The sequence below is a fragment of the Myotis lucifugus genome, unplaced genomic scaffold (genome assembly GCF_000147115.1).
Source record: "Myotis lucifugus unplaced genomic scaffold, Myoluc2.0 scaffold_310, whole genome shotgun sequence".
Taxonomy (NCBI): Eukaryota; Metazoa; Chordata; class Mammalia; order Chiroptera; family Vespertilionidae; genus Myotis; species Myotis lucifugus.
In genome coordinates, this window is record NW_005871358.1 from 885,122 (window position 1) to 893,542 (window position 8,421).

An 8,421-nucleotide genomic window follows, 5' to 3' on the forward strand; every position below is an offset into this window, starting at 1 on the left:
CTAAACCCCTTCCTTCCCCACCCTGGCCCACATTCTGGGACCCCCTTGCGGGGTCCCTGGGAGGGAGGAGCCCATCGTCACTGGGCACTGTCAGCCCCCAGCCCGCCACTCCCAGGAGCCCTTGCAGAATGGGGAAGAGGCTGCGAGCTTCGAGAAAGACACCAAAACAGCACTGAGTGTTCCCAGCTCCGCACCGCACAGCTTCCTGTTGGCCGCTGTCAGTTCCTCCACTGCCCGCTCCCCTCGCCCCCAGCTGATCCCCTTCCCCAGCTGGGCCTCCCTCCTCTGGCCACCCACACCCTGGGCATCTCTTTCCATCTTTCCTTCCTGTGCTCCCTCAATGCCACTTTCTAACCACTTCTCATTAGAGACTTAAAACGTTTTAAAAGTTCCAAAAAGAGTGTTACAGGGGCTCAGGTTCACAGAATCAATGAAATATAATTTTCGTGACTGTTGGTCCACCCATGAACTGCTTTATTAATTTTACTTTATTTTTTTTTTTTCCTATAAGGCCCTCCCATCAGCCTCCCACCAAGAACTGGGACATGACCCAGCTCTGTCCCTCCACCACCCCAAATCCTGTTTTGTATTCTCTCGTTCATTTTTCGTTTCTCTGTTTTCTTACACCTCATCTTGTTTCATTTTCTCCGTGACTGAGCTTTATGGCAAAGGTGGCTTTTGTATGGGGCTCTGGGGACTTCTATTTTTTTAAAAAATACATACTTTATTGATTTTTTACAGAGAGGAAGAGAGATAGAAAGTTAGAAACCTCGATGAGAGAGAAACATTGTTCAGCTGCTTCCTGCACACTCCCTACTGGGGATGTGCCCACAACCAAGGTACATGCCCTTGACTGGAATCGAACTTGGGACCCTTCAGTCTACAGGCCAATGCTCTATCCACTGAGCCAAACCGGCCAGGGCGGGGTCTTCTATTTTTGCTCAAGATTCTACTACAACTAAATCATAGGTCATAGCTTTTAAATATATTTCAATTTTGTCAATTGTACCTCAGGTAAGCTGAAAAAAAATAAGATTCAACTACAAACCCACCAAGCAAATTAAGATGTTTGCTCGTCACTCTGTTTAGAATCGAGAAAGGAGTATGTTGCTGCGACCCAGCCGTCTCGCCGCCTGCCCCGGGGCTCTTTTTCACTGTTGTGTAATATTCCAATCCACTCTATCCAGTGGCGGAGGGGGCATTAAGGTTCCATCAAAGTCTTAACTCTTAATGGCCATTGTGTTCCTGGGCTGCCTTAAGGATCATTGGTGTTGCCCCTTTTAAATAACTCGCCCTTCAGTTGGCTCTTACTTCCCCAAATCTTGGCGATCGCTGGGAGGGGGTGAAGCCAGGGACACTCTGAGGTCCAGCTGCCCCATGAGGCGCCCTCTCCGCTTCACCCCGGGGGAGCCCTGCCTGGCTGTCTTGGCAGCTGCTTATAAACCTGCTATTTATAACCAAACCCCACCCCCAGCCATGTCACAGCCCCCAGCCCAGCCCCCAGTGAGCTCAGCGTTGATGGGGAAGTAGGTTGCTAGGAGCTGGGGTTTGTTTGGGGTTTGGGGGTGTCCCTGCAGTTTCCTGAGGCCTTCATTTCCTAGAAGCAGAAAACACTCAGGGGTGACAGCTCAACCCCCATTTCCTTCCACAGTAGGAGTTTGGGGTGAAGGGGGCCGAGGAAGTGGGTGCTGGGACCCCAGCCACAAACTCACTCTCCTCTGGCCCTCAGAACCGCGTCCCCCTAAGGCAGCGATTTTCAAGATTTTTAACCGGTGTGCTGCAAGGATTTTTAAAACATGCACTACCTGACTAGTTAGTCAGGGGCACTGGCCTCTTTACCTTTAACAGTCAAATAAAAAATGACAACAGCCAACACTAGCCATCCGGTGTGAATGCATTAAAATCATACTTTTTGGGGGTCAGATCAGCAAAAAATATAATATATAGTTTTGGTGTGCTGAAGGATTTTAGCAATTAGTTCATGTGTGCCGTGAGATGGCGTGGGAAAAACAAAAAAGAAAGAAAATCGCTGCTCTAACGCATCACAGCCTCTTGCTTCCTCCCTCATCGGTTTGGGCTCCGCCACCAGGTCTGTATCCCCATTCAAGCAGACATACTGCCCACCCTGCCCCCATGATTCCCCCAGCCCCAGCCCCAGGAACTGAGAGGCCCAGGCAAATCTTGGGGACCCAGGCCAGGGAGGCACACGTGCGGTGCCCCTGCCCCCACGCTGCCCCAGGCCAAGGCCTCAAATAGCTCAGCTTCTATATTTAGGAGTTCACTCAGCAGTGCCAGGGAACTATAAGTATGGCCCGCTCAGCGCTGCTGCCTCCGCACTCCCTGGGCTGGGCTGGGCTGGGCTGGGTGGGGGTCAGGGCTCAGGAGGATGCCAGCGGGGGCTGGGCAGGGTGCGACCAATCTAGTCAAATAGACTCTGAAAGCCTGGCCTGGGGGGAACCCAGGTGTCCAGCCTGCAGGAGGAGACAAAGGGTCCATTGTCCCTCCTGACCCTGGGTCTGGGGTCAGAGCTGGCCAGCAGCCTCCCACCCCCTTTCCTCACTCTCTGGGGCTTCCTGCTTGGGGACAGCTGTCTGGCTGCACAATAGCTGTGCCGCCCTCCTGGAGCCAGCAGCTGGGCTCATCCGTGTGGGGCTGGCCGGCCCCTTCCTCTGCCATTGTGTCCCAGGCAGGGGGCTTCCTGTTACGCCCCCCTCCATCCGGAGACCCCATCTGACCCCGCCTCTCCTGGGGATTGGAAGGGTGCTGGGCATGGGCTGGTGGCACCAGAAGGGGGGGCAGGATATTGAGGTCCCCTCGTCTTCCGCACAGCAGAGGGCATTACAGAGAAGATGGCCAACCTAACTGCTGGGGTTGACAGCACATAACATCCACTCTGAGCCCCTGCAACTTGTTCACTCCCCTAGGACCCTCACCTGTGCTCGCCGAGGTTCTGACCATTTCACAGACGGAGAAACTGAGGCCAAGAGAGGTCACTTAACCAGCCTGAGGCCACATGGTCCAAAAGTGGAAGAGACGAGTTTTGCCCGGGACCTCTGATGGGAGATGGGAGGTGGGGAGGGGGAGTGCCCTGTGACTGTGCAAGTCATTTCACCACTTTGTGCCTCAGTTTCCCCATCTATCTAATGCAAAGCACAGCACCTGCCTCCTAGGGCTCCTGGGAAGATAAGTGAGTTCAATCCCTGTGAGGTGCTTAGAAGAGGGCCAGGCATATAGTAGGTGCTGGGTGACTACTATCACCCACCATGACAATTGTTCCTGTTGCAGCTGTGATAATGAAAATAACAATAAATAGAATAATACTCTTATTATTATTGGTTGGATAATTCCACTTCCTAGCTGAGGAATCTCAGGCCAGTGGCCCAAGCCCCCAGGTGCCCATTTCCCATCTGACTAATGGGGACCCATGTCCCTGCTTCACACCATGTGGAACAGAGGTCACAGGTTGTCCGAGGGGCTGCCAAATAGGTCAGCGGGGCTGGAACTTCAAGGAAGGAGGGGGAGTAATGTGGACACTCCAGTGGGGCCAGATCAGGAAGCCCGAGGGGGTTTCCTTCAGTGGGGGCAGCAGTAGGGGTGGGATCACTCACTGGAACCTGCAAGGTGCAGAGACACAAAGGGGTCAAAGTCCTGCCCTCGGGGCTCACCGTCTGTGGGGTGGAGGGCAGACAGTAAACAGGGAAGCAGGTAAGTTCCATGGTGGGGTCTGATGAGGTGCTACAGAGAATGGGGAAAGTGGGGAGCCATCAGGGTTGCTGCAGATGGGGGAGGATTACGTATCAGACCTGGGAGATAGGTCGGGGAATGTTTGAGCAAAGACATGATGGACAGGAGGGAGGGAGCCAGAAGGTTATCAGGGCCAGGTGCTCCAGGCAGAGATAGCCGCCCTTGCAAAGGTCGGACCCTGAGGTCGAATGTGCCTGGGGTTTTCCACCAGGAAAAACCGGTAGCCAAGTGACTAGGGAGACTGAAGAGGGAGCTGAGGGCAGGCAGGTGCCAGGGCAGAGCTTGCAGGGCCGTCTGCACCATTGGACGTTTATGCTGAGTGAAGTGGGAGCCATAGAGGGCTCTGGAGCAGAGGAGGGATGTGCCTGGCTCAGGCAGTCCCAGGCACCCTTGGTCCACAGTGAGGGGAACAGTGTGGGGACAGGAGCCAGGGCACCAACGTGGGGGATGATGGGACTGGACCAGGGTGGGGGCCAATGAGGAGAAGTGAGAGGATTTGGGGTGTAGTGAAGTCAGAGCCATCGGGCTTGCTGACCGGCCAGGTTATAGTGGTGGTGGCGGGATGTTCCTCTTCAGGCCTCCCCCAAGCTTGCAGCAACATCTCAATGCCTTTTCTTGTATGTTACCCAGTTCTTCCTCACCCTGCTGCCTGAGGCCAGCCGGCAGGCATTTTATTCCCAGTCATCAGATAGGAAGACTGAGTTCCAGACAGGTTAGACCTGCTCCAAGGGCCCAAGGCACATCCCAGGGGAGGAGCAGGCAAAGCAATGGATGATCTTGTGGATAGTGTGGGGACAACGCCCTGGGGCCCAGCCTCCCCTCCTCTTGCTGGGATTCCCCTCCCCGAAGCTTCTCCAGGAATCACACCTTGGCCTGTAAGGCAGGATGCCCAGACCTGGGGTTTACAGCTTTTGGGGGGAAAAAAGCCAAAAAAGACTGGCCTAGCCCTCTCCCTTCCCAGCCTCCTCCAGTGTCCACTTCCCTCCGCCAGGTCCCTCAGGCGCCCTGGTGGGACGCCCCCCTCAACCCCCTGTTCAGGTCAAGGGAATGGCAGTGGGTAGGAAGGGGCTAATTCTAGGGATGGGGGTACTTCTCTGCCCTCAGCCATGGGTGACCTTACTTTTCCAGGACCACAATCTTTCCCTTTCGAACTATGATGGACTTCATATGTTCTTGAATTTTTCTACACTTTTGCATCCTTGACTCGTTCGTTTCAAAAGGAAACAGCATATTGATATATTGATGTTATCACTGGCAAACGCTTTGTGTTGCCCTGGGACTCCATAAACTTAAAATAACAACACAAGGAACATAACACCATGGTGGCTAGCTGGATAAACCTCAGGGCCGCTGAGGTGTTAACGACACATTAGTACCCGAAGAGACTTTCTCCTGCCCGGATCTCTGCTGAGCTACAGGTTAGCTGTGCCTCAGCTCCCGCCCACCCCCCCAACACACACACACCTAAATGGGAGCAGAGCCGCACCTGCCTCATAGGGGGTTCGCAGAGTCAACGGTTGAAATAGGCACAGCACCTACAGTCAGGCTCGGCCCGGATTAAACGCTTTATAAATAATAGCAGATTTAAAAAATTGCTAGATGGCCCCAGAGACAAGCCAGTCATGTGACTTATTCAAAAAGGAAACAGCTTTCCTATCATGTGATTCTCTGTGGTTTAACGTGGTGCCCGCGCTCCCCTGAAATGCAAGTTTCCCACCAGGGGAAACCTCGCCCAGAAAGGCCGTCTCCAGCGTGGTGGCCCCTGGGTGTCTGACATGTCTTCTCTTGGTGCCTGCCTGGCATCCCTGGGACACCTTCACGGTCCTGCAGCTCCTACTGGACTCTGAAGTCTCTGTGCCTCAGTTTCCTCCTCTGAAAAATGGGGGGGGGTTTGGAGACTAGGACATGCCAAGGCCGTGAGCACAGGGGAGTTCCCCAAAGCGAAAGCCCCGAGGGGTTTCTGACCTGGTGATGGCCCCTCCCGAAGCTAAACAGTCCTCCGGGCAAGACTCCCCCGCCCGGGCCCTCACGGCCCCCATAGCCTGGGATACTGGGATGAGTGCCGAGAGCCCCAGAGCTCAGAGTGTTTGTCAGAAATTCAAACGGTGGAGCTGCTGGCAAAGGATCTGAGAGCAGGTGACACCTCTGTGGTGTGTGTGTGTGGGGGCGGGGGACGGGGCCAGTGCGTTGGCCCCGGGTCTGTGTTTTTACTGCACTTTCCTGTTGGCTTCCAGCTGCCCCACCAGTTGCAGGAGGGGCCTAGGGCAGCGGTCCCGCCCACACACTTTATAAAGGCGCGGCCGCCCCGCCTGGGCACTGGGACTGCCCAACCGCCTCTTCCCCTGCTGGCAGCTCAGGTCACCATGGGAGGTCCCCGCCTCAGCGCCTTTCACATCCTACAGGGTAAGAGTTTGGGGACCCTCTGGGAGGGGTAAGGGAGCCCCTGGCAGCACCCCTTTGGTGCCTCCATTTCCCAGTCTCCCCACACCACCCCCACCGAGGAGAAACAGGAGGCACCGCTGGCAGCTCCGGGGCCTGACATGGAGGAAGCCGCATGGTTAGGCGGGAGCCGCGGCACATGGGAGAGCAGCTGGCAGTGCCCGGGAACCCCCTCTCCCAGGCAGGAACCCCCCGGGTGCTCTAAGGGTCTGTTCCCCACCCCAGAGGGATCTCCACGCTCCTTCCAGATCCACTTTGGAAGCTGCTCCCTAAGAGGGGAAGCTGAAGCAGGTGGAAGAGAGGGGGCGAATGAGTGCTGTGACCCCCTAGGAAGTCACTCGTAACTGATGGCAGAGAGGGGGCTAGGGAGCTAAGGGGGACCCTTCCACAACGGGGTGACCCCCAGACTTCTCCCATTATGTGGCAAGGGAAGCCCGAGACCCAGCGGGGACTCAGCTGTGCGTTGAAGGGCTTTGCTGCAGTGGGTTGAACCTGGGCTCGGCTGTGACTTCCCCCTTGCCTCCTTTCCCGCCCCACCCAGGGTGGCTCTAACGGTTATCAGGTTATCAGGGCAGCCCGTTGCCTGGGCAACCAGGCAACAAAGAGAGTTAAGAAATGACATTTGGGTGCCACTCAGAACTTCCCCAGGCCACAGGGATGGGGCTCCCTGTGCTGGCCCAGGGTGCCAGGCGCGAGCTGTTTTCTATAGCTTTATGAAGCTGAGGTGTAATTGACATAGCGTATAATTCGCCGGTTGCATGGTTACAATTAGATGATTTTTTGTAAATTTGCCGAGTCCGTGTGGAGCACAGCTGAAGGCAGAGATGTGTCAGGGGCCAAGTCACAAAACTTCTGATCCTCACTTTCCACGTCTGTGAAATGGGGCAGAGCAAGGCTGGTCTCCACTTTACAGGCTTGTGTTAAGGGTTGAGTCCTGGTTCACAGTGAGAAAGTAACATTATTGTTGTTGTTGCTAATGTTACTATTATTATTATTTCACTGGTGGGTCTGGGGGATGGGCAGGAGGGGGATCCTTAGCTGGAGGAGCAAGGAGAGAATGACTGCCCCACCCCTGCCACAGGGGCCCAGGCAGGAATCTGACTGCTCACGGCTCAGCTAGGGCAGTGGCCGGCAAACTGCAGCTCGCGAGCCACATGCGGCTCTTTGGCCCCTTGAGTGTGGCCACAAAGTTTCAATCGCACTGTACGTGCGCTCCCGCTCGTGGTATTTTGTGAGAGAGCCGCACTCAAGGGGCTGCAGTTTGCCAACCACTGAGCTAGGGGAATGCAAACCAGATGGGACTGGGAGCAGCGACCAGCCACCCCTCTCCAGGCTCCTGTTTGGGTGGCTGCCTGGCCCCCAGGTGGAGGTCTGGCCCAGCAGCCTCTGTGGTGGGGCAGGAAAGCCCAGCTCAGAACAAAGAACCCCCTCCCTGTAGACTCTGGAGAACTTGACCCCTCACTTCCATCTTGCCCAGCCCCCTCTTCACCAGATTCTCCATAAGCCTTTTCTGGGCTCTGAGCCTCAGTGTGTCCATCTGCAGAGTGGACATAAACAGAGCCTCTGTCTCCTAGGGCAGTTGTGAGCATGGACGGTGCTACTGGGGCTTTGGGAGCTGGGGACCAATCGGCCCAGGGCCCACGCTGCCAGGGAAGGTCACTGTGTGGTCTGTCCTACAAGAGGAAGTGGGTTTCCACCAAAGGGAGAACTAACCAAACCCTGTGGCCAGAGAGGAGGAAGACAGGAGTTTCAGCCTGTTCACCGCATCTGCGAGGGCCTCGGGGAGGGTGTGGGGGTCTTGGCCCTCTGCTGGCCTGAGGGGTATCAAGTTTGGACACTGGGACTGAGTGCTCAGGGGGCCCTCCAGTCTGCACCCTCCACAGCTCCTCAAGTTGTGCTCACAATGACCGACCCCAAAATTCCCCTGGGAGCCCCTCCATGGGGGGACTGGGGATCCCCTCCATGGGGGACTGGGAGCTCCTCCATGGGGGACTGGGAGCCCCTCCATGGGGGGACTGGGAGCCTCTCCATGGGGGACTGGGAGCTCCTCCATGGGGGGACTGGGAGCCCCTCCATGGGGGACTGGGAGCCCCTCCATGGGGGGACTGGGATCCCCTCCTTGGGGGACTGGGAGCCATGCGTTATCCCTTTCATTTGGGCCAGGAAGTGACTCACTCCTGCCTGCCTCCCCTGGCCCCCATTCCCTTCACCCGCTGCCCCCATCTGGTCTCCCTGGAT

At 56.1% G+C, this 8,421-nt stretch overlaps 1 protein-coding gene across 5 annotated transcripts in view; it reads left to right on the forward strand.

Moving 5' to 3' along the window:
* The first annotated feature begins 6,048 nt into the window (after positions 1–6,048).
* The window catches only part of ADGRE5 (adhesion G protein-coupled receptor E5), a 16,212-nt gene continuing 13,839 nt past the window's right edge, over positions 6,049–8,421 (forward strand). For all 5 annotated transcript variants that reach the window (XM_014465756.2, XM_023763962.1, XM_023763963.1 and 2 more), the window contains exon 1: positions 6,049–6,147. In XM_014465756.2, coding sequence (XP_014321242.1) covers positions 6,108–6,147 — 40 coding nt within the window. In that variant the 5' untranslated portion in view covers positions 6,049–6,107. The remainder of the gene's footprint in view (positions 6,148–8,421) is intronic.